The sequence below is a fragment of the Sinocyclocheilus grahami genome, unplaced genomic scaffold, assembly GCF_001515645.1.
Source record: "Sinocyclocheilus grahami isolate Dianchi unplaced genomic scaffold, SAMN03320097.WGS_v1.1 scaffold55.1, whole genome shotgun sequence".
Lineage (NCBI taxonomy): Eukaryota > Metazoa > Chordata > Actinopteri > Cypriniformes > Cyprinidae > Sinocyclocheilus > Sinocyclocheilus grahami.
In genome coordinates, this window is record NW_015505234.1 from 4222042 (window position 1) to 4245285 (window position 23244).

The window sequence follows — 23244 nt, forward strand, 5'->3', positions numbered from 1 at the left end:
AAGAAGTCTCTTCTGCTCACCAAGCCTGCATTTATTTGATCCAAAGTACAACAAAGCAGTAATGTTGTGAAATATTTTTACTATTTAAAATAACTGCTTTCATTTATTTCATTTACATTTTTAAATGATTGCTGTGATCAAAGCTGGATTTTCAGCATCATTACTCCAGTCTTCAGTGTCGCATGCTTCAGAAATCATTCTAATATGCTGATTTGCTGCTCAAGAAACCTTTTTATTATTATTATTATTATTAATAATGTTTTTTGAGCAGCAAATCAGAATATCAGAATGATTTCTGAAGGATAGTGTGACTGGTAATGATGCAAAATTTTTTGCTTTGAAATCACTATAAATTACATTTTAAAATATATTCAAATAGAAAACCGTTATTTGAAATAGCCTAGTAAAAATATTTCAAAATGTTACTGTTTTGCTGTAGAGCGCCCTCCGGCTACGAGTATGTATGAAACATACACTGCACGGAATGTTTAGCGCTCCGTGATGTTCATCTCGCCTTATTCTGGGTCCGAATAAAACATCAGGTCATGTACAGACTATTCTGTCTCTTTGAATTTAAATCTATATTTATTCACACCAGCTCTTGAAAACTTCTATGCGAACACACTTGCCCAAAAAGTCCGGGGGACAAATTTACGTGATATTAAAAGTGAGGGGGACATGTCCCCCGCGTAATCTACGCCCCTGATTTGCACTGTTCTAAACATTAATATTTTATGTGCAACAACAGCATATGCTGTCTCAGTGGCCTTACACATAATTTTAAATCTATTTTTTCAAACTTTATGATTTAAATGGGGATGATTGTACTGAGAATAACTTTCATCTTTTCTTCAACTGAATACTGTTTCCGTGATGTTTTGATGTATTTTAAAGAGTTGGCAGTCAAAATTAAATTGCTGAATGATGGATACTCTTCATTCTTTATGACAAATAAGATAATATCAATTACAGAATGTACAACGTTTTTAAAATGTATAAATTGCGGTGTACAGTGTTTATTATGAGGGGGTAGAATTCTTGAGAATTACTCGAGTAGTTTTTTGGACAAGTAGTTTTACTCTACTCGCACTACTTTTTTTGGAAGGTAATGGTACTTTTACTTGAGTATATTTTTTCATTACTCTTTCCACCACTGGTTACGGCAGAGAAATGTATTAACACTGGCGGATGGGATATCAGAACATGACGGAGTGTCTCTTCACCTCCTTGTTTTGAGGATTAAAACTGAGAGAATGCCACCGCTGTGTTCTCGGGCCACGAGCCAAAAGGGTCTAACAATGTGTCCCTGCTAGTCCCCCAACAAAGTACCCAGTGTCCCCAGCAGCAGCACAAGCACTGTGCCAATAATTGAAATAAATGGCTCAGTTATTCTTTAAAATCTGTGGTTAATTGTTGGAGCTTGACTGTGTTACCCAGGGAACAGCAGAGAGCTGAGAACCAGCCAACCTATCACCCAAAGGATGTGCTCTGCTCTCTGGAACTATCACAGGGAGACCCCGTCCAGATGAATGCGCAGTTAGATATGAAGATGAATGGGAAGGGTTGAGAAATATACTTTCATGCATTGTAGTTTGTGTGCTCACATCAGTGTTGCTATCATTAACTTAAATGAAATTAAACAAAATGACTGAAAATGAGAAAAGTTACCATGGCAGATAACTAAAATAAGTTTAGGTTGAAGTACTAGCACAAAAAATTAAAATAACTTAAAACTGAAATTAAAATAAAGCTAAATAGAAATGAGTGGAAAGAATATAAATGACAAAAGCACATAACAACAGTAAACTGAAATTAAAATGACAACTGAAAATATAAAATAAAAGCTAATTCAATTTGTATATAATAAGTACTATAATAGTATATAAATAATAGTAAAATAACAGTAGAATGTATATTCGGCCTCTGTAAATGTTATTCTGATCCGGCTCTAAATTCTGTTAAATTCTACCCAAAGTTTTGGTGACTGTGTAATACTTTCCTGAATTACATTAGTCATGTATCAAACACAAAGCACAATGGCATCTATTTCTTCATTCAGTTTTGTAGTTTTGACTTATTCAGTGCCTAAGCCTTCAAAACGTTTCTATTAATGTGTTTAGAGATTGCCAAAATGCATTTTGTGCTGTTTACTGTAATATTTATTTTGTTAGTTCCTCTTTATTCAGGATTAACAGAGCTGAACAAGATGATGTCTGATGCCAGTGACATGTTGGCAGCAGCCTTGGAGCAAATGGATGGTATTATAGCAGGTAAAATTGTTACCTATGACTCATGTAGCCTTTTCAACATTTCCGTTAACCATCCAAAAGTTAATTAAAACCTCTATTCCAAATCCAACGGTCCCTCCACATTTAAACCTGACAAAATAATTCACTTCACATTGGTAAATATGTTCATTCTGTCCACATTGGAAATGTTCTGCAGTTGTACAAAGAAAATGTCACAGACTCATTTCATGAAACCTACTAAGGTTTAGGTAGAGTAAGATTGGACCGATATTATCACGCTGACCAAATGGTCTGGCATATGAAGTAATTTATCACTGGCTTATTATTACAAAGCTGACATTTCAAGTTGGAGTCGCCTGTCAGATCACATGATTTCCTGAGGTTTTAGCAATTAAAGCATTTACTCTGCCCTGGTTCTGACTTTAGAACCTCGCCCACAGCATGCTTTATTATAAGGTCATACTATCTTTTATTCCACACTACATGATAATTGTGTTTTTTATAATGATTACTCAATTCAGAAATGCCATACATTGTGCTAAATCTGAACTATTGTAAAATATTTTCTTATTCTTGTATTGCTTAACTCTCATGAGCATTTAATGTATAGCTCTACACATTTTCTTGCGCATAATATTGTCTGAATAAAACGTGATCAACTCCCTATCACTGCTTTTATTTATCTTTGTCTTTGGCACTCAGGCTCCAAAGCTCTGGACTACTCCAATGGCATCTTTGATTGTCAGTCCCCAACATCACCCTTCATGGGCAGCTTGCGAGCCCTCAACTTACTGGAGGACCTCAGGGGCATTCTGGAGCTCATGGACACTGAGGAAAGAGAGAGCTTGCGTTGTCAGATCCCAGACTCTACTGCAGACAGTCTGGTGGAGTGGCTGCATGGTCACCTGGTACGTACACCACATTCCAGAACCCTGGAATTCACAATGTCTACTCTAGATGTGAACATGAGCTAACATACTATGTGTTGCCATGTTGTAAGGTAGTACATGGTTATTTATACTTCCTTTATTTATAGGAAGTCTATTTTCCCGTTAGCCCGTAGTCTATTTTCAGTGACAGTCAAAAGTATGTTATGTGTTGGTTTGTGCCTGTTGGAAGTATTTTTGGTTTAATGCTTTATATAAAATTGCTAGGCCTATGCTCATGATTTTCATTCTGACATAATAAGGGTTATAAATAATTGAGTTATTACTGCATCATGTGCAGTAGTTCTATTCATAATCAAGACTGCAGTGCAGTTTAGTTTTATTATTGCCTCAAGATATTAGTTACAGCAGATCCAAGAAACATTATTCTTGTGTGTCTTGAGACAAATCGAACAACTGCCAAGGGAAAGACAACACACGGTACCATATTTAGTCAGTGTATGTGGATTATTATTAGGAATGCACCGATACCGATACTGGTTTCGGTATTGGTATCGGGCCGATACTGAGCGTCTGTACTCATTAAAATGCCCCGATACCAGTGCCGATACCACACAACATGTGATAAGTGCTATATTCAGACAAAGAAACACTGACAACAGAACAACAGACAGCAGAATGGAGTTATTAGAGATTAAGGATGTATACGAAGTATATGTATGCAATGAATATAATGTTAAACATTCAGTATTAACGCCCGTATAGCTGATGTGTGCGAGCTGATAAGCAAACCACGCTGATTGGATTGAGCGTGCGGCAGCGCAGATGCGCGAGTTTGTTGTGTGATCTTTGATGTTCACTCACTAAGCACACGCGTCATTTGGATTAATACTAAATCGTAAAAATAAGACCATTTATAGGGGCATTCACTATAAACATAATTTATTTTCAATCTTAGGCATACAGGACTTTCAGGCGAACGTGAATCTAGCCTGTGTGAAATGCTAGGCTGTACTTGTCCCTCTCATTCTGCACCAGTACAGATATGTGCACGCATTGCGCGTTTTGCTTGCTTGAGTGTTTCTGCATTATATGAGTGGCTTTGGAATATAAATCGCAGCACGTTTCAGATGAAAAAACGCGACTTCTATTTCTGAAAATATCACAGTTAGGAGATTTATAACGAGTGGTTCCTTGTATTATTACAGCAAAGCGCATGATTACAGCACTAAGCCGCTGCAATGGAGCAGCTCTAATGCTATTAAATTAAAGATGATGAGATATCATTTTTGATATTTTTTTTTAGTGGGTGCAGGACACTATAGTTCATTTATGTAAGTGAGGACAGCAAAATAAAGTAAACTGTGATAAAGTATACCCAAAATTCTTCATACGGTGGACTACCAGTAAAACTGATAAAAAATTTGGGACCAAAAATTGTTTGGGGAAAAAAAAATTTAAGTTCAGGTTTGCATGAAGCTGGATGACAGCATGCCCAGGAGACTACAGGCTGTCATTAAGGCTAAGGGTTGCCCGACTAAGTATTGATAGTTGTGTAAATACTGTCATACTAACAGCTGTCTGAATAATTTTTGGTTGATTGTAATCCATTATATACCTTTCTATCAAAGTTATCTAACATTATCAAGCTGAATTTGTTCTGACACCATTTAACTCTGAGTTCTTGTCATATTTTATTACCATTTTCTAAACTATAGCAAATAAACTGTGATAATGTGAGAAATGTTGAAGGTGTCTGAATAAATTTTGGTTTGACTGTATCTATAAAATTTACAAATGCAATAAAAATATTGGTATCGGTACTCGGTATCGGCAAGTACCAAAAATAAAAGTATCGTATCGGGCGAGTACTGGAAAAAGTGGTATCGGTGCATCCCTAATTATTATGTTCGTTCACTGAATGTTAACATTTTGTTGGCATAATAAATGGTTCATGAAAACCCTGAATCTCAAGTGAACCTGTTTTTCTCAGTATTACTTGCTTTTAAAAGCATAAAATTAACTGTTTTCACCACATGTGGTGGATTCCAGAAGTCTTTTATAATAAAAAAAGATTTTTCTATATCTTTTTCGGACAGTCAAATGGACATATTTCAATCACCGGTGATGTTTACCAGGACAGACTTAATCGTCTTGAAAGTGATAAAGAGTCCCTTGTGCTTCAGGTAACTTTGTATATACTCTACATGCACATACAAGGTCGGCAAGATTTTTTTATATTTTTGAGGTGAGCTTGTGCTCACCAAGGCTGCATTTATTCGGTCATAAATACAGTAATATTGTAAAATATTATTACAATTTAAAATAACTGTCTTCTTTTTAAATATATTTTAAAATGTAATTTATTCCTATGATGACAGCTGAATTTTCAGCAGCACTTGTCTTCAGTGTCACACGATCCTTTAAAAATCATTCTAATATACTGATTTGCTGCTCTAGAAACATTTCTTATTATTATCAATGTTTAAAACTTCTTAATATTTTTGTAGAAACCCTGATACATTTTTTTCAGGAATCTGTGGTAAATAGAAAGTTCAAAAGAACAGCATTTATTTTTAATATTACTTATTTTAAAAACATTATAAATGTGTTTGCCGTCACATTCAATCAATTTAATGCATCCTTGCTGAATAAAATACATTTTTTAATAAAATAAAATCATCATTCTTTGCAGGTGAGTGTTTTGACGGATCAAGTGGAGGCGCAGGGTGAAAAGATAAGGGACCTAGACCTGTGCCTTGATGAACACCGTGAGAAACTAAATGCAACTGAAGAAATGTTGCAGCAGGTGGGTTTAAAGATATTTCTTGTATATTGGAGACATGGTCTGGCAGTTGGGTCAAGTGCATTCTGCACAGTAGAGCTTATTTTAAGCCCATAGTTTCCTATCACGTCTTCACTAAAAGCCCATAAAATGTATTCAGAAGACAGATTTTTTTGTTCATGCTCCATTTGTGAACTCTTCTTCCTAGGAACTCTTGTGCAGATCAGCCCTTGAGACTCAGAAGCTGGAGCTTATGGCAGAGGTTTCCAACTTGAAGCTGAAGTTAACAGCCATGGCGAAAGAGAGACTCGATTTTGACGACAGATTTGGAGATAGTGAGGTAAGAAACATGCACACATTCATGAGGGAAATAATTGTGTAATGATGTCTGCTTTAATTGTAATGCTAGTCAATGGTTAATTTGTGATTCTGCCATTGGTGCACAGAGCTCTTTTGTTTTGACCGCTTTAACATATTGCAGTTTGCTGGAAAATGACTTGAATGTTTGTTTAGAATCGTGATTCTGCAGTATAGCCAACCTTTTGTTTCTGTACAAGCCTGAAGTAGAAAGACTTGCATTCAACAATGCAATCTGTTGTGGTCTTGTTGTGGTACAGAGGTCTGTTCCAGTGCACTGGAATGTTGGGCTTTTAGCTATTCTCTGCTTTGTTTGCTGTCTGGGCAAAATGGTAAATGAAAAAACAGCCTTTACCAGATACCATTTCCTCTCCAAAAATTGGTTTAGGTGGCCTCTTTTCTCTCTAGAAAGTAGTCATTACCACTAAGGACTATGCCCTATTGTGGATGAATGGGAGTAGGAAGGGTCCACAGCTAGAGGGTGTTGGGATCCATTGGAATGGTTTTCCACATCGATGGTTTCAACTATTTCAGATAAACTAGCCCTAAACCATGTTTGGCCACTAACATATAGTTTACAAATACACTTCCTGTCAAAGTGGGTGTTTCTTGGCCCAAATGAACTGCAAACTGGAACGTTTTTTTATGTTGTTTGTTAAAGTCTAGCAACTTGAGACTAGATGTTAATCAGACTATTATCTTATGAACTCCAGACAAGCTTGTCTCAGTCCTTGTCCATAACATGTTTTATTTAGGCTTGGTAAATGCTGTTATCACTTTACTTTTGAGTCAGACAACATCCAAAAATGGAGAAAAGCAAGAGGATGATTTCAGATTAGGGTCATGGAGATGAACCAGTCTCTGCACCGGTGTGTTCACAGTCGGCCACAGAAAACAGGTTTTGTCTCCTTGTTGATGACAAACGTTCCATTTCAGGCCTTTCTTTGGGATTTGTGTTTTTCATTCTTCTTAGAGTATTATAGAACATATATACAAACTATTTATTGTTTAAACTGCACTGGCAAGTGTGTTTGGTCTAGGTTGGTCAACACATTCTTCAAAGATATAAATTATTTCTGCTGTTTCCTGTTATTTTGCTGCCACATAATTTACCGTCTCAGCAAAACTCCAGTTTGTTTCCCAAAATGTTGTCTTTTTATCCTGTTAAGACTAAGACTATAAGATGTCATTTTAGATTTTGAACTACTGTAGCCTGAAATACTTAATGTACACTACTGTTCAAAAGTTTGTGGCTGGTAAGATTTTAAATACGTTTTTTAAAAAGAAGGCTCTTTTGTTCACCAAGCTTGCGTTTAATTGATCAAAAATAAGATAAAACCATATTTTTGTTAAATATTATTGCAATTTAAAATGTTTTCTGTTTATATATATATATATATATACACACACAAATATAGGCCTATATAAATATATTTTAAAATGTAATTCATTCCTTTGATGCAAAGCTAAATTTTCTGCAGTCATTACTCCAGTCTTCAGTGTCACGTGATCCTTCAGAAATCATTATAATATGTTAATTTGGTACTCAAGAAATATTTCTTATTATTGTTATTATAACATTTCTTATCATCACAGTTGAAAACCGCTGTACAGTTGTACTGATCCAAAACATTTGAACTGTAGTGTATTCTGATTTGTCTTTTGAGTTTTCCTAGTGTTTACAACTAGAGGCTGTTCTGTTGTTTGAATCATAAATCCACGGCTGAATGCTAGACATCCTTACAAAGAGCTTGGCCCTAAAAGGCCTGAGTGCTGAATGGATGCTTGTCACTAAATTCTTGTTTTTTTTTGTTTGCTCATTAAGATTGAATACTGTCTGTTTGTTAAACAAACCATTTCAAATTTGAGAGTAGGCTTCTCTTTGAAGCCCTTTGAAGCTAAAATTTAGGAATATGGCCATGATAATCTGTGAGTGTATAGAAACGAGTTATTAATATTATTAGATTCTGTGCATTAACGACCCTAAGTTTTTAAAATTGTTTTATTTTTATTGTAACTTTTTTTTTTGTGGTAATCGACAGCGTACATATGCATTTGCTAGTTTAACTTTAACCCATTTAACAGTAAATTTCACGTTATTAAATAAATATTAATAATAAAATAATGTTTAGAAAAACAAGTTGTTGCTAAAATGCTTGAGACACTTTGTGAAATTCTATGGAGATTTTTTTGCCTTTTAAAGACATTTTTCCTTTTTAGGGTTTGATTTTGGAGATTAATGAACTGAGATATCGCATTTCTGAGTTGGAGAATGAACGGTTACAGTATGAAAAGAAATTGAAATCCACTAAGGTGAGTTTCAACGCTAGTTTCTTACTAGTGAAAACGACAATTGAGGTTACTATCTTTAAGCTTGCATAGGGATTCTCTTCTTCTTTTGTCTCTCTTGCATAACCTGTCATCTTTCTTGTTATCTTTAAGTGTTTATTTCCCTTTTCCTCTTTGGCTAACCTCTCTGCTGCTAGTCGCTTATGGCCAAACTCTCTAGCCTGAAACTCAAAATGGGCCAGATGCAGTATGAGAAACGGAGGAAGGAACAAAAAATCCAGGCGCTCAAGGTCGGCATACCTCAGGGTGGTTACTGCTTCTGGTTGTAATCCAGAGATTTTTTTAATTTGGTAATTTTTGCACTCTAACTTTGCTTTTTGGCACTTTTAATGAAGACTTTAGTTTAAAGTTTAAACATTTCACACATACAGTGGTCATATTTGTGACCCTGGACCACAAAACCAGTCTTAAGTCGCTTGGGTATATTTTTAGCAATAGCCAAAAAAACATTGTATGGGTCAAAATTATCGATTTTTCTTTTATACCAAAAATCATTGGGATATTAAGTAAAGATCATGTTCCATGAAGATATTTTGTAAATTTCCTACTGTAAATATATCAAAACTTAATTTTTGATTAGCAATATGCATTGCTAAGATCATCATTTGGACAATTTTAAAGGCGATTTTCTCAGTATTTAGATTTTTTTGCACCCTCAGATTCCAGATTTTCAAATATTGTCCTATCCTAATAAACCATACATCAATGGAAAGCTTGTTTATTCAGCTTTCATAAGATGTATAAATCTCAATTTTGAAAATTTGACCCTTATGACTGGTTTTGTGGTCCAGGGTCACATTTAATATTTCATTAGCAATGCAGTGACATTCAGTGTTGATTTAGAGTCCAAATACATTCTGAGGCCACTGTTAATGAGCCTATTATCTCATGTCATTCACTACAGTATCAAACTTTTAACAGTCTCAGCTTGACTGAGAGCTCTATAGCCCTCCATTTTGCACAATGTTGTACAGACAAAGTTCTCATCATGATTTGAAAGCTGCTCAATAAATCTGCCCTCCTCTCCAAGCAGTGGCACCAGTATAAGATCTCAGAATGTTTAATTAACCACAAGTATGTTTCAGTGTGAGGCTCTACGAGATATTTAAGCTGAGAGGGCTAAATTTCAGACTGCTTTATAATGCAGGAGAAGCTATTTCTGTTACTGCTTCTTACTGTAGCATACTGTTAAGCCACAAGCTTTGAAAAGCTCAGTGTGAGGTTTGCATGATTGTGTTACTGTAGTTTATTTTTTATTTTTTTGGTGTTATAAACTTCTCTACCACCCTGACAATGCATTGAACTCTTGAATTAAGTTCTTGAATGTGATCTTGATTAGTGGTAGACACTAATATAATTGATTAATTGAATATTAATACTATGTGTGAGATAATCCAATAAATTTGTATGATTGGACAATTAACAAAAACATAAGTGTCAGATACAGTATCTACAACATCATGTCAAACTTGAATTTTGCAAGTGCCATGTACTGAACTCTCTGATAGTAATTAGTAACTGCATGGTTTGGTATTACTGGGTGTTTAACCTGTTAACTTCAGTGGTTGTCCAGACTTTGGATCAGAGTTGTGAGATGTGTGTGTTTAATGTTCAGGAGGAGCTGGTTACGTTGAGAAGGCAGCTGGATGGCAGAGATGGTGATCTGAGGATGCTGCAGGATGAGACGGGGTCCAGATCCCCAACACCTGCAGGCCTAGACAGCACAGAGAGAGGTGGGTCACGCATAGTTGCTGTTATTCACAGTATTGCCTGTTCCAGCATGCCCTACAGGGGTCTAGTTTTGTCTTGTCATCATGCTGTGTCTGTGATGCTGTACTGACTAATTAAAAATAAAATCTGGAGTAGATCAAGCTCAATCAGTTGTTATTGTATGAATTAATTTGTGCAATTTTTCATATTGCTTGTGTTTATTTTTGTTATTTGCTTTGATTTGCTTTTGATGTTTGTTTTGATTCTCTTTGTTTTTAGCTAGTTTTTTGGTCTTTGCTTTGTTTGATATATTTAAGCTTTGTTTTTGTTTGTTTTTTGTTGTTTTTTGCTTTGTTTGTTTATTTTGATATTATGTTTTAGTATTAAATTTGTTTGTTTTTAGCCTTTTTTATTGTTTGTTTCGATTCGATTTTTTTTACATTGTTTTCTCGTTATTTCGATTTTGTTTATTTTGATTTTGCTTTTTATTTATGTTAGTTTTTTTATTTTATTGATTTTAATTTTTTACCGTTGTTTTACCTTGTTGTTTATTTTTATTTGGTTTTATTTTATATATGTAGTGTGTGTGTGTGTGTGTGTGTGTGTGTGTGTATATATATGTATATATATATATATATATATATATATATATAATATTTATATTTTATTCAGTTTTATTTCAGATTTATTTAAAAAAACATTTTTAATAGTTTGTGAACAGTAACAATACCTGTAATACAAAATAAATCTGAAAGAGAAGACGTTGTTCAGATGGCTACATCGGTATGTACAACTTTCACAACGTCTTCTCTTTCTATATTTCAATCTATGCTTACAGATCTATATTTTTACCCGAACAGGTGATGATGACTAAAAACGGTTTCTTTTTTTATATTAATGTACTTGTTTTTTAATGCCCTTATTGGTAATTGTATGTACAATACAGCACTTTGGTCAACCCATGGTTGTTTTTAAATATGCTTTATAAATACAACAAACAAACAAAAATCCCTAATAAAAAGGCTTAATAAAAAGGATATATTGTATTATATTATATTAAATATGATATTTTTATGCTGGAAAGGTGGACCTCCAGGGGTCTGCATTTAGAAAAATACTGGTGTAGAGAATACACTGGTGTGAATTTACCTTTGCATGTTCTCTTCTTCTGTAGGCGACAACATTTGTCAGTACACTCCAAGTGCCATCGCTCACAGTACATATAACATCCCCAGATAAAGCAGACAACCATTCAGGCCTGGAACACATGCAGTCATCAAGGTACACTTCAGTACATTAAAACACACCTTTTTGTCTGCTGAGTTGTTTTTTCACGCAGGATCATCATCTGATAAAATCTGGACAAGCAAACATTCTTTTAAATCATATCTGTGGCTGTAGGTTTATGTCCCAAAGCATCCCACCTATGTTACAGCATCCAAGCATCCCATCCTCAGCGTTAGCACCTCTAAAGGCTTTTCCTTTCTTGTACTTTGTTAGTATCCTCTTTTAATCCTTTCTAGTCTTTGAAATGCCTATTGTCTATATCAGAGTTCATGACCACCTCACACTATTCATACTATCCCATCATTCTATGGTGTTTAAAGTGTCATTTTCTCACCGTTAACACATCAATGCATGTCCGTCTATACACCCCACTACTTACCCATCATGCTTTGCCACCACCTCTGCATCCCAATGCTTGTGTGTTTGTCCTTTGTAGTGAGAAAGAGTGTCAGGAGCCAACTCAATCACTGGAGACCCCGTTAGATGAGAGTCCCGAGTGAGTATGTGTGTCAGGTGGAGTTCAGTTACAAAAATGGCACATTTTGATATGCCAGTTTTGTTTTTTTTTGGTAACCTGAAATGCCACTCTTGTGACTCAAAGTGTGAGTCAGACACCTTAACAAAGTGGTTTGATACTACATGGTGGTTATGAACATATGCATGTTGGAAAGAGTGATGGTAACAATGTCTTTCATGTTTTAGAACTTCAGAGGTCACAAAATCAGCAAACCAGGGCAACCTTGATGGAAGAGCCAGTGAAAAGGTGAATTTCAACTCGATCAAGACTTGAGTAAAAGTGTATTTATTTTTAAGGTTTTTATTAGGGTTAGGCAATATATTGAATATTTAAAGTGATTTAAAATGAGATTAAATAAAATGTCTGTTGTGCAATTTTTAATTCCAGAAGCCATTAACAGTAGATCAAAGGCCAGCTGAGGTCATTCTTATTTTTTTGTTAGTAATACTCTCTTAAATCATAACTATTATTAACATTATTATTATTAATTGCTGTTGTTGTATTAAATTAGAAGTTATTATAATTATAAATATATATTATAATTTACATTACATTACTGGAATGTTTTTTATATTACATGCATATGGTTATTTGACATTTCTGAAATGTTTTCTTCATGAACTTTTAGAGCAAAGAATTTGATGAGTTCAACAAGATCACAACTCTACCACCCAGATCTCCAAGCTCTTCTCGTACTGCTGAGGATGACAGCTTCGGCACCAGGAAAATGAGATCTTCTTTTGGACGGGGATTCTTCAAGATCAAGGGAGGGAAGAGGACTGCTAGTGCCCCTAATTTGGGTATGACTTCTTTCTTACTTCTAGATCAATATACCCATGGTCAATTACAGTTTCACTGTGATTAAAAAAGCTAAAAAAATGTCCAAACAAAAATTAGTGTTTCAGATTAAAAAGATCATGAGTCAAGAGTGCCCGAATTTAGTACAAATGCTAGGGCTAGACCTGCCATATGGCCTCTCTGAGGAAGGACAGAGAAGAACCTGGATGTGTCTTCATTTCTTTCTTTCCTTCAAGGAAAAATCCCTCACCTTGATGCATTTCCACACATAATCAATTGATTCTCTGACCATGTTGTACTGTTTCTAACAGGCTCTCTGTTTCTGCTCAATGTCAGTATATTAAATAAATTTAAAGTCAAAACACACAGATGCAACAAGTATTTTACTGATTTTGAAAAACCAAATGATTTTGATCTGTAACATTGTAGGAAGGAACACATTTTATTTTATTTTAGCTTCAAGCTTGATTCGGAAAAGGTCTGTCTTTCAGGAAGAAATTTAGGAGCAAAGTTGGTTTATTTTCGTTTATTTTCTTCATAGCAGGAGGTGATATTACATGAAGAAATGGCAATTATGGGTGTTTTCAAGTCCTCTTGTCAAAATAATAGTCTAAATAGATGTGTTTAAACATTGGGCTCATGTGGTAGCCAGCGTGAGTCCTTCGATATAAAGAATATAGATGGTCTGTCGTCATCGCATGTTATTTTGTGACCACATTATTACCTAGCACTCAAATATTCTGACCACGTTCTCACAACTCTGTATGTTCCCCTCACATCCAAACTACCATAAGAATGTACATTCAGGCTGGATTTAGTGCCATTCAGTAACAATAATAATAGATGTTATTACTTCCATTGTGTTAACTTGCATGTGACTTTGTTACATGGTTCCAGTCCTAAAATAAACCAAATCCAGTTGTTCTTCAGTCCAGACGAGAAGTCATCTGCCATCTTGCCTCATGATGCTGATTCCAGTAGTTCAAGGAAGACGCTGTAATTTTTGGGCTTTATTTCTTTTAAACTTCCTGTTATTCATGACATTTTTACTGCTCTGGTCTCCTACTGAACAACCTACTTTTTTTTCTCCCTTCCCATAATCTTTAGTTTATTTGATGCTTGACTGACCATGGTATTATGGGTAACGTAGTTTGCTGTGGTGACAACAGGACATTTTCTTTTCTTGTGTATGTTTTTGTTTGCACAGCTGAGACAGAGAGGGACGGCACTGACCATCTGGATCTGGCAGGCATGCCGCAGAGGTCAGCTGACAGTGACAGCACACACACTCTCCCCATTTCTCCAGAGGGCAAGAAAAAGTCAAAAGGAATCAAAGCTCTATTTGGAAAGTGAGTCTAAAACAGCTGCAGGGTTTTACATTTCAGACACTTGGTGTCTTTCCTTGTCTAGCATATTTTATATCCTGCCAGTGTTATTGTTAACTAAACCTAAAACTATTAAAAATTGGTTTTATTAATTGAAAAAGGCTTAAATAAAACAAATATTAGATTAAAAAAAAAACAAAAAAACTTGAAATGTTGCTTTGGTGATGAACTAAAATACAATAAGTTGAAGTACTAAAATTATTCAATCTGAAATATAAATTAAAGCTGAATAGAAAAACTAACTAAACTAAAAACTAAAACTAACTAAAAAAAATAATGAAAATGACAAAAGCACATACAAAATTATTAAAACTGAAAACAAAATTAAAATGAAAACTATAAAGAATAAAAGCTAATTCAAAATATTAATAAATACTATAATAGTAAAAAAATAACACTGAATGCTGGATATTTAAAGAATAGATTATTGTAATACTTCATTTAATTAAATTATATTATTCTAAAAAATTATAAGTATTATATTTCAAATATTATTATTATTAATGTTCTGATTTACTTCATATAAACTAAGCAACCTTTCTACTCTTTATTTACATGAACGTATTTTAAAAATCACCCTAAATGTTGATTTCTGGCATTTGAAAATTGTCAAATGTTCCTATACATATATTGTGACGAGTCGGCTGCCTCCCCCTAATTTTCAGCATCACCCCGTCCCTTAATCACCGCCCTTCGCCAGGCTCCCGACAGGAGTGGGTGCATGAGAGAGGAGGGTCACTGAAATAGCCAGGGCTGGCGGCGTGTGATGGGGCACACCTGAACCGAATGGAGCCTCATCACCACCGCTGTTTAAATGCCGAGCGCGCCTCTCCTCGGGTAGACCGGTCTCTTCCCCGTGCATGCACGCTGGTGCCCTCGTGGGTCCAGGAAAGGTGCGTAGAGGGACTCTCGCGCCGCCAGAGTCGTGAGCTGCCGGACCCGCGGTCCGGACGAGAACCGCACCCGTTACACGGCCGTCGGCCCAGGATGCCAGGCCGTCTAGTCCCTTCGTGAGCTGTGGGCAACGAGAAGGATGCAGCCGCTGGAAGAAGCCGCCGCCCCTCGTGCCCCGGACCGGAGAGGGGAGCGCGTGTGGCCGCCGGACTCCGCCCCTTACCTGGGCCCTTCCTTCCTGACCACTGCCCTTCCCTTCACGAACCCCGCAGCACGACGAGGACACCAGATCCCCTGTTTATTTTGGACACTTGATTCCCTTTTTCTGGACACTTTGTTTATTTTCTGTTAATAAAAGCCTCTCCGAGGCCTGACCCCACACCCACTGTGTCTGTCGTTTGGTCCTCCCGCTACAATATAAAAATATTATATATAAATATAATATAATATATATATATATATATACACACATGTATGTTTTTTTTTGCTAAATATGGACGCATTTAAAGCATGCAACTGATGACTTTCTCTGACTTTCTCTTTATTCTTTAAAGGCTCAAAAGAAGTCAATCAACCACATTCAACCTGGATGATAACTTATCAGAGAGTGAGTTTAAACGGGGTGGAGTCAGAGCCACAGCTGGGCCCAGGCTGGGTTGGTCACGTGACCTGCAGAACACCAACAGGTCAGCAATCACAGTGACACAGGATAGAGCTCCTTCTCAAAATGGAAGGATCTGCTGTTGGGAAACACACCCTGGTGACAGACTTACATGTAGCTTATTGATTCAGAGTTTCAGTTCCTGATTAAAATCTCATTATGTTGTAATTTTTGTGGTAAATGGTCAATAATATCTCCAAAAATATTTCCAGCAGTCACTGTCTTTGTACCTTCTAAGATCTGCTTGTTTGTGTTTTCCAGTGAGCTGGATGCACCGTTTGCACGCTGGTCCCGGGAGCAGGTGTGTGATTGGATGCAGGAGCAGGGACTGGGGTTGTACGTGAGTTGGGCAAGGCAGTGGGTCGCCTCAGGCCAGACGCTTCTGCAGGCATCCCAGCAGGATCTGGAAAGAGTGAGCTTTTATTACTCACAATCAGGATGAGAGCATATAGTGGAGTCCAAATGTCTGAGACCACGTTTTAGTCTGGTAATAATCAGTTGAATCTGAAATTCATGTTTAAGGACTGTTCTGCCCTCTGTATGCAGGAGCTGGGAATAAAACACCCTCTACACAGGAAGAAACTGCAGCTGGCCCTGCAGGCATTGGGCTCAGAGGAAGATGACAACAAAGGCAAACTAGACTACCACTGGGTGACAAGTAAGGAATGGATGTTTATTCATCCGCAGTATCAGATTTGTTGTTAAATTGTTATAAAACTAAGGCTGAATGTATCAGATTGTTTTTCTTAACCCCATACCTTCTGTTCTAGGGTGGCTTGATGATATTGGCCTCCCGCAGTACAAGACTCAGTTTGACGAGGGACGTGTGGATGGACGGATGCTTCACTATATGACTGTGGTTAGTCTTTTTCCTGGTCAATATCACATTTTGACATATAAATGAAAGTTTTTTTTTTTTCTGTGAATAAAAGGTTAAACTAGTATTTAATGTTTTTGAAAGAAGGCTGCATTTATTTGATAAAAAATACAGAAAAGTAAAAACATTAATATTGTGAAATATTATTACAATTTAAAATACGTGGTTTTTATTTGAATAAATTAAAATGTCATATATTTTTGTGATGGCAAAGCTGAATTTCAGTCATTAGTCCAGTCTTCAGTGTCACATGATTTCTAAACTGCTTAGTTGAAAGTTGTTCATGTCCACTCTCTCCTGTCAATGCTGAACAGGATGACCTATTGTCTCTGAAAGTGGGCAGTGTTCTTCATCACCTCAGTATTAAGAGAGCCATCCAGGTGCTCCGGCTCAACAACTATGACCCCAACTGTCTGCGGCGAAGACCTTCAGATGAGGTAGGAAGAGAGACCAAACTCTAATCTGTGCTGTCCTGTTGGTTTTTGGCTTATACTAGCAATCCTTATGTTCACCATTATTTCAGAACAACATAAGTCCTGCTGAGATCTCTCAATGGACCAACCACCGTGTGATGGAGTGGCTGCGGTCTGCTGACCTGGCTGAATACGCACCCAACTTGAGGGGCAGTGGAGTACATGGAGGACTGATGGTGAGAAATTACTTTGTACTAGTTTAGGTTATTGGTTGTAATGGTTAAAAATTTGCACTGGAATCCGAAAAGTTGTAGGTTAAAAATTGAAAGGGTTGATCCATGAACACTGTACCCCCTTAAGGCCCCGATATACTCACAGTGAAGTTATTTTTCATCCTTTGTGCCCATGTTGCTGAAAGTGGCATTTAGATGAATATGTAAATATGTTCTGCACGCTTTCCTCTCAGTAATAAAATAAACACAAAAAAAATTACAGCGGTGAGAAAACGGCAATTAAAAAAGCATCCGATCATAGTGATGTGGATGTGTTTGTTCCAGCTCTACATTTTGGTATTTCAAGTCGTTATTTTTATTTATAATATGGAAATAAATACATGTGGGAATAAATAAATGAATGCATATATAAATAAATATGAAAAAAATAAATAAAAATAAGTCTTAAAAAGAATAAAAATAGTAAAAATAAATAAATAATAATTTAAAGAAAAAGTATTATAAAAAGACTACATTTAATTTAAAATAACTTATTCCTTAGCAGGTTTGGTCCTCCGTAGCTTTACAGTAATAAACATGAAAAAACACGTCAATTTCTACTATAAAGCAGCTTTGCAGTGTGTTCATGTTTATACTTGTGGAGCCTCAGAACACACCTACCTATTAAGTAATCACCACAGACCAATGGTAGGTTGGCCAGACTGATCTTCTCCGGAAAGTTTGCTTTTGTCAAGCTGTTTTGGTCTGATTTTGTTCATGATGATGTCACACCAGTTCATTCTTTGATTCACTTGAAGCCATCCTGTAGCTCAAACAGTAGAGCAGGATGCTAGCAAGGTCATAGGTTTGATTCCCAGGGAAAGCAAGAAGTGATTAAATGTGTACCTTGAATGCAATGGAAGTCACTTTGTATACAAGCATCTGTGAAATGCATAAATGTAAATGTAAAGTATACCGGGAACTTTATCATAGCAGTTAACCCCAGGTTGCTAAAGTGAAAATAAAGCTGAGGTAAAAGCATCTGCAAAAGTGCAATTTTTTTTCTTATGGGCATCATTTTGTTCATGGTTTCAGGTGCTGGAACCTCGCTTCAATGTGGAGACAATGGCTCTGCTGCTGAATATTCCCCCCAACAAGACTCTGCTGCGGAGGCATCTGGCTACTCACTTGAACCTGCTGGTGGGTTCTGAGGCCCAGCAACTCAAACAGGAGTGTCTAGAGAACCCAGACTACACCTTGCTCACCGCCACGGCTAAAGTCAAGGTATGATGCAGAACACCTCCAGACCATCTACTGCAAAACTTGCATGTGATTTCATTCATTTTAGAGTTCAAATGCTGACATATCTTTATTTTAAATGCCGTCTGTGTCAAATTTAGCCGCACAAGCTGGCGTTTGGAGGGTTTGGTAGGAAGAAGAAGCAAGAGGACAATGAAGAGTATGTCTGTCCCATGGATGTGGAGATGCCCAAAGGACGCAGCTTCCAGAAAGGCTACAGAGGCATGGAGCTCCAGATCTATGATGATGACCTAGATCGATTCGACCAGGTAGTGATAGAAGCTTTCTGGTGCATGATGGACTATGATGCTTTACTTTGCTACAGTGTGAAAAGCAGTGGCCGCTGGCACTGATCGACCTGGCTGTCTGGTAGTCAGGTTAACCGTTTAACATTTAATACCACAAAAGTCATGTGGCAGATTTGCTGAATAATAATTTAACTACAATATTTTAAATATTTAATATATCTAAATAAATATATAATACTAAATGTAAAAAGATTAATAACATTTAATGCATTTGTTTCATTTTTAAATGATCAATAATTACCAAAATGATTAATATTTACTGATATTTTTTTATATTTAATTTAAAAATAATAGATTTATAAGTGTTTTTGTAAGCAGTCTCTTTATGCTCTCAAAATTTGCATTTGATTAAAAATAAAACAGTAAAAGTAGTAATATTGTGAAATATTATTACAATTTAAAAGAATGATTTTCTATTGTAATACATTTTAAAATGTAATTTACTCCTGATGATTTTGATTTCTGAAGGATCATGTGACACTGAAGGACCAGAGTAATGGCAGCTGAAAATTCAGCTCTGCCATCACAGCAATAAATTAAATTGGAAAATGTATTACAATAGGAAATCATTTAAATTGTAATAATATTTTGCAATATTACTGTATTTTTGATAATAAATGCAGGCTTGGTGAGCACAAGAAACTTCTTTCAAAAATGTAAAAAAAAATCTCAATTATTCCATATGTTCAGTTGATTATTCAGTAGTCAATAACCTTAAATCAAATCATTAAAAACAATGAATCGATCATTGATTAATCATTAACACCTGTATGACTTTATGTTCCTCTTTGCAATCCCCAGATGGAGGACTCTGAAGGGACAGTAAGGCAGATTGGCGTTTTCTCAGAGGGCATCAACAACTTAACGGTAACAAGCAGCTGCACATCTGATCGAGGTAAGTAAAGGTAAATCAGAAGCATTAAAAATCAGATCAGCATTAAAATATTTTACATAGAGGAGCATAAGTTTTCAGTCTTACTACTTTGTTTTTAAGTATTTTAAACTTTACAAATTCGCACAAAATCTAGAAGAAATGAAGTAAAGGAAGGTTTACATTTGTTTCATTTGCATGTGTGAATAGGATATTTACCCACCCAAACGACCAGACATGAAATTGTTTTCACCAACAAAAAAGGTCTTTAGTGATTTTAAATGGTGATTTACCTCTCAACAGGCTTCATGAAGCTTTTGGACAACTATGAGAGGTCCACTGGTGTGGCAGAGAGGGTGACCGCTGAGGAGATAACCGAAAATGACTCCTTTCTGGATGCTATTTTAGAGACAGCAGTCATGAAGGTATGAATTCACCCTCTAATAACTCAAGTTCTATCCTTTACCACATCGAAATGCATCTCTTTCTCTTGTGGCAATAACAGAGGCAATAACAGTATTTTTTGTTGTAAAGAAAAAAGTTGTAAAGACTATGTGTAAAGATTTAGTGAAAAGATTCTCTAAAAGACAAGTTCAACTTTTTTCCTGTTGCTAACCAAAATATTGTGGTTGTTCCCTGCCACACCCTGTTCTTGGAAGCTGCATATTATGACCAGGGGAAAAGAATGTGGAAGAATGTGTGATGATTCTGCTGTCATTAGATTAGAGCATTAAAGGAATAGTTTACCCAGAAATGAAAATTTGCTGAAAATGGACTCTTAGGCCATTCAACATGTTTCTTCATTGGAACTGATTTGGAAAAATGTTGCATTACATCACTTGCTCACCAATTGATCCTCTGCAGTGAATGGGTGCCGTCAGAATGAGAGTCCAAACAGCTGATAAAAACATCACAATAATCCACAAGTAATCCACATGACTCTTGCGATTGAAAGCTTGCGTTGTAATAATCATATACATTATATACATCTTGGATGGCCTGAGGGCGAGTCGATTTTCAGAAAATTGTCATTTTGGTTGAACTATTCCTTTAAATCTTTTATCTCATAAAAAAATACATGTTTTACTCCCTCAGCGTGCCCACGTGTACCTGATTGGAAAGAGAAAATCACGCTCAGCTCTGAGACGGTTTAAGAGTCAGTTGTACTACATGTGGTTCCGCCTTTATCATAGAGACAGAAACGGCGGGTAAGCCACTTACACCAGTACAACATAAAAAAATGTGTGTATTTTATTCCATATCAGCTCTAAATATTTAAAAAAATATATTGCTTTTTTCCAAAAAGCGAGGACTCCAGTGGATTTGAGCATGTGTTTGTTGGGGAAACCAAGTTTGGCAGAGAAATCTTGGGTCTTCACAACTGGGTCCAGTTTTACCTGCAAGAGAAGCAGGAGATTCTTGATTACAAGGGCTACAAAGCCAGGGACAATGATGTGGTACTTTTTTCATCAATAAATCTGAAGAAAATATATAAGAATTTATTGTTCTATGTGCAGTCTTTGCTGAATCCTGTGTTTTGTGATCAGAGTATGCTGAAGGAGGACGAGTTCTTCAAGGGGATCTCCACGTCGTTCCCCAATGCCAGTGTGAAGGATGATGACTCCAATGTGTGAGGGTACTGCAGGGACACTCTCGCCCCTAGTGCTGCTGCTTTAATATGAAGTGACTGCCAACACCTCCACACACGCACCTCCATCTGAATGCCAAATATATCGAACAGAACCACGTGTCCGCTCATCAAAACACCAATTTAAAGTATTTTAATTGCCTTTTAAGAACATTTTGTTTAATAATTAATGTCTCATAAAGGTAGATGGAAGAATGTCTGCCCTGTGTGTGTGTTAGTGGTCATTTTTGTTTTTTGTGGATCGATGTGATATGATTTATAACTATAATGAGTAGCAGTCCTACTGTAATCTGCTGGTCATTGGATAGATACAGTATGCATTCTTTTTCATCTGCCTGCCTAAATCTGTGACCGATGGTTTGTGCCAGTTATTATGGTGACAAAAGAGCACAAGAACACTTTCAGTCAAAATCAAAGATATATTTGATTAAATTACAATAAATTGTAATTAAATTAGCAATAATCATCAATATTTTTGAATGATCTTTCCAGGTGCAGGCTTAAACATATGATAGGGGTTTTTTTAGTTGTATTTTGACCTGTACATTTTAGTTTATCAAGCCAATACATGCATTGATACTGCATATGCTTTGTGCATTTGCATGCAGAACTCTGTACAATATACTTTACATCTGGTTTGTAAAGGTTTGCATGTTATTTAAGTCTCATTTGGATAAAATGTTAGCAAAATACTGTTACTTTAATAAAAGTTCATTGTGAATTATTTTTCCTCTGCTGCAGTACCTTAGGATAGCAATAATGTTCTCGTTTTTGTAAATGCTATCGTGTAGCATGAATCTTTAATGCAATACTGGCATGTGCACAAAATTGTAAGCAGCTGAAAATTATATTGAAAATATAGTGCCACTCGTAACATTTCAGAGTTACATGTTTGTACTTTGACTTTTACTCCTTTTTAAAGGTGAATAAAATGCTGAAAGCATGCAGGCTTTGATTGTTTGTTGTAATTATGTCAATTAGTTACACAATTGGTAAATTCTACAAACAATAGTGTATGACCTGTCAGAGCAGAAATTCTTCAATGAATGAAGATTGTGAATGCACGTCCTTGCATACATTTTACAAAGAGTAACATTGCTGTCAAAATAAATACTGTAGTTATCATAGCAATTGTTTCCACAATATAGCTGTGGCTTTGCCACCACAGTCATACAAAAAAATTAAAATTACAGTAAGCGCATTTTGTGGGGAAACTATTTTGTACCATGGTAAAGGGACAGTACATAACTTAACCAACAGCGCCATCTATTGGACAATCTCTAGACAGTTGCTTGTCAGCATTTTATAATAAAATCCTTTTTTTTGTTTTTTTTTTGCTATTTTAGTGGCAATTATAAATGAATGTAAGTTGTTTCCATGTTTTCAGTATTAAGTTTTGACTTGGGTTATACATTATGTCCAGCTTTTGCTTTCAGTTTTAGAAATAAACTGATGAAATGAGTCCTTGTCCTTCATGTCATTGTGTGACTGTTTGCTGTTGGCTTTCAGTAGGGGGCGCACGAGAGCTCAGAGAGACGACCCGTATTCAAATCTCAGCAAGTCTTTTGGCTTATTGAATATATTTGTGTACAGAAATCTATTATAGTTTTCATGCAAATTATTACTATCTGATATACAAATGTAAATCTCCCTCTGTCGTCTCTATGAAAATTATCATATCAAATCTTTATACAGTAATCGCACATGCATTAGTGTGATTGTTCATCCTGACCAGCG

At 36.0% G+C, this 23244-nt stretch overlaps 1 protein-coding gene across 1 annotated transcript in view; it reads left to right on the top strand.

The window, feature by feature from the left end:
* The window catches only part of LOC107583892 (liprin-beta-1-like), a 27173-nt gene extending 5555 nt beyond the window's left edge, over nt 1-21618 (top strand). Inside the window, exons 2-24 of the mRNA XM_016270246.1 lie at nt 2185-2270; nt 2952-3157; nt 5236-5322; nt 5832-5945; nt 6130-6261; nt 8499-8591; nt 8765-8857; nt 10243-10452; nt 11512-11618; nt 12061-12120; nt 12327-12387; nt 12770-12941; nt 14147-14288; nt 15773-15904; nt 16141-16291; nt 16426-16537; nt 16650-16738; nt 17071-17193; nt 17280-17405; nt 18477-18665; nt 18782-18949; nt 19790-19855; nt 21407-21618. Of these exons, the coding sequence (XP_016125732.1) occupies nt 2207-2270; nt 2952-3157; nt 5236-5322; nt 5832-5945; nt 6130-6261; nt 8499-8591; nt 8765-8857; nt 10243-10452; nt 11512-11618; nt 12061-12120; nt 12327-12387; nt 12770-12941; nt 14147-14288; nt 15773-15904; nt 16141-16291; nt 16426-16537; nt 16650-16738; nt 17071-17193; nt 17280-17405; nt 18477-18665; nt 18782-18949; nt 19790-19855; nt 21407-21493 (2784 nt within the window). The 5' untranslated portion in view covers nt 2185-2206 and the 3' untranslated portion in view covers nt 21494-21618. The remainder of the gene's footprint in view (nt 1-2184; nt 2271-2951; nt 3158-5235; nt 5323-5831; nt 5946-6129; nt 6262-8498; nt 8592-8764; nt 8858-10242; nt 10453-11511; nt 11619-12060; nt 12121-12326; nt 12388-12769; nt 12942-14146; nt 14289-15772; nt 15905-16140; nt 16292-16425; nt 16538-16649; nt 16739-17070; nt 17194-17279; nt 17406-18476; nt 18666-18781; nt 18950-19789; nt 19856-21406) is intronic.
* Nucleotides 21619-23244: the final 1626 nt, after the last annotated feature.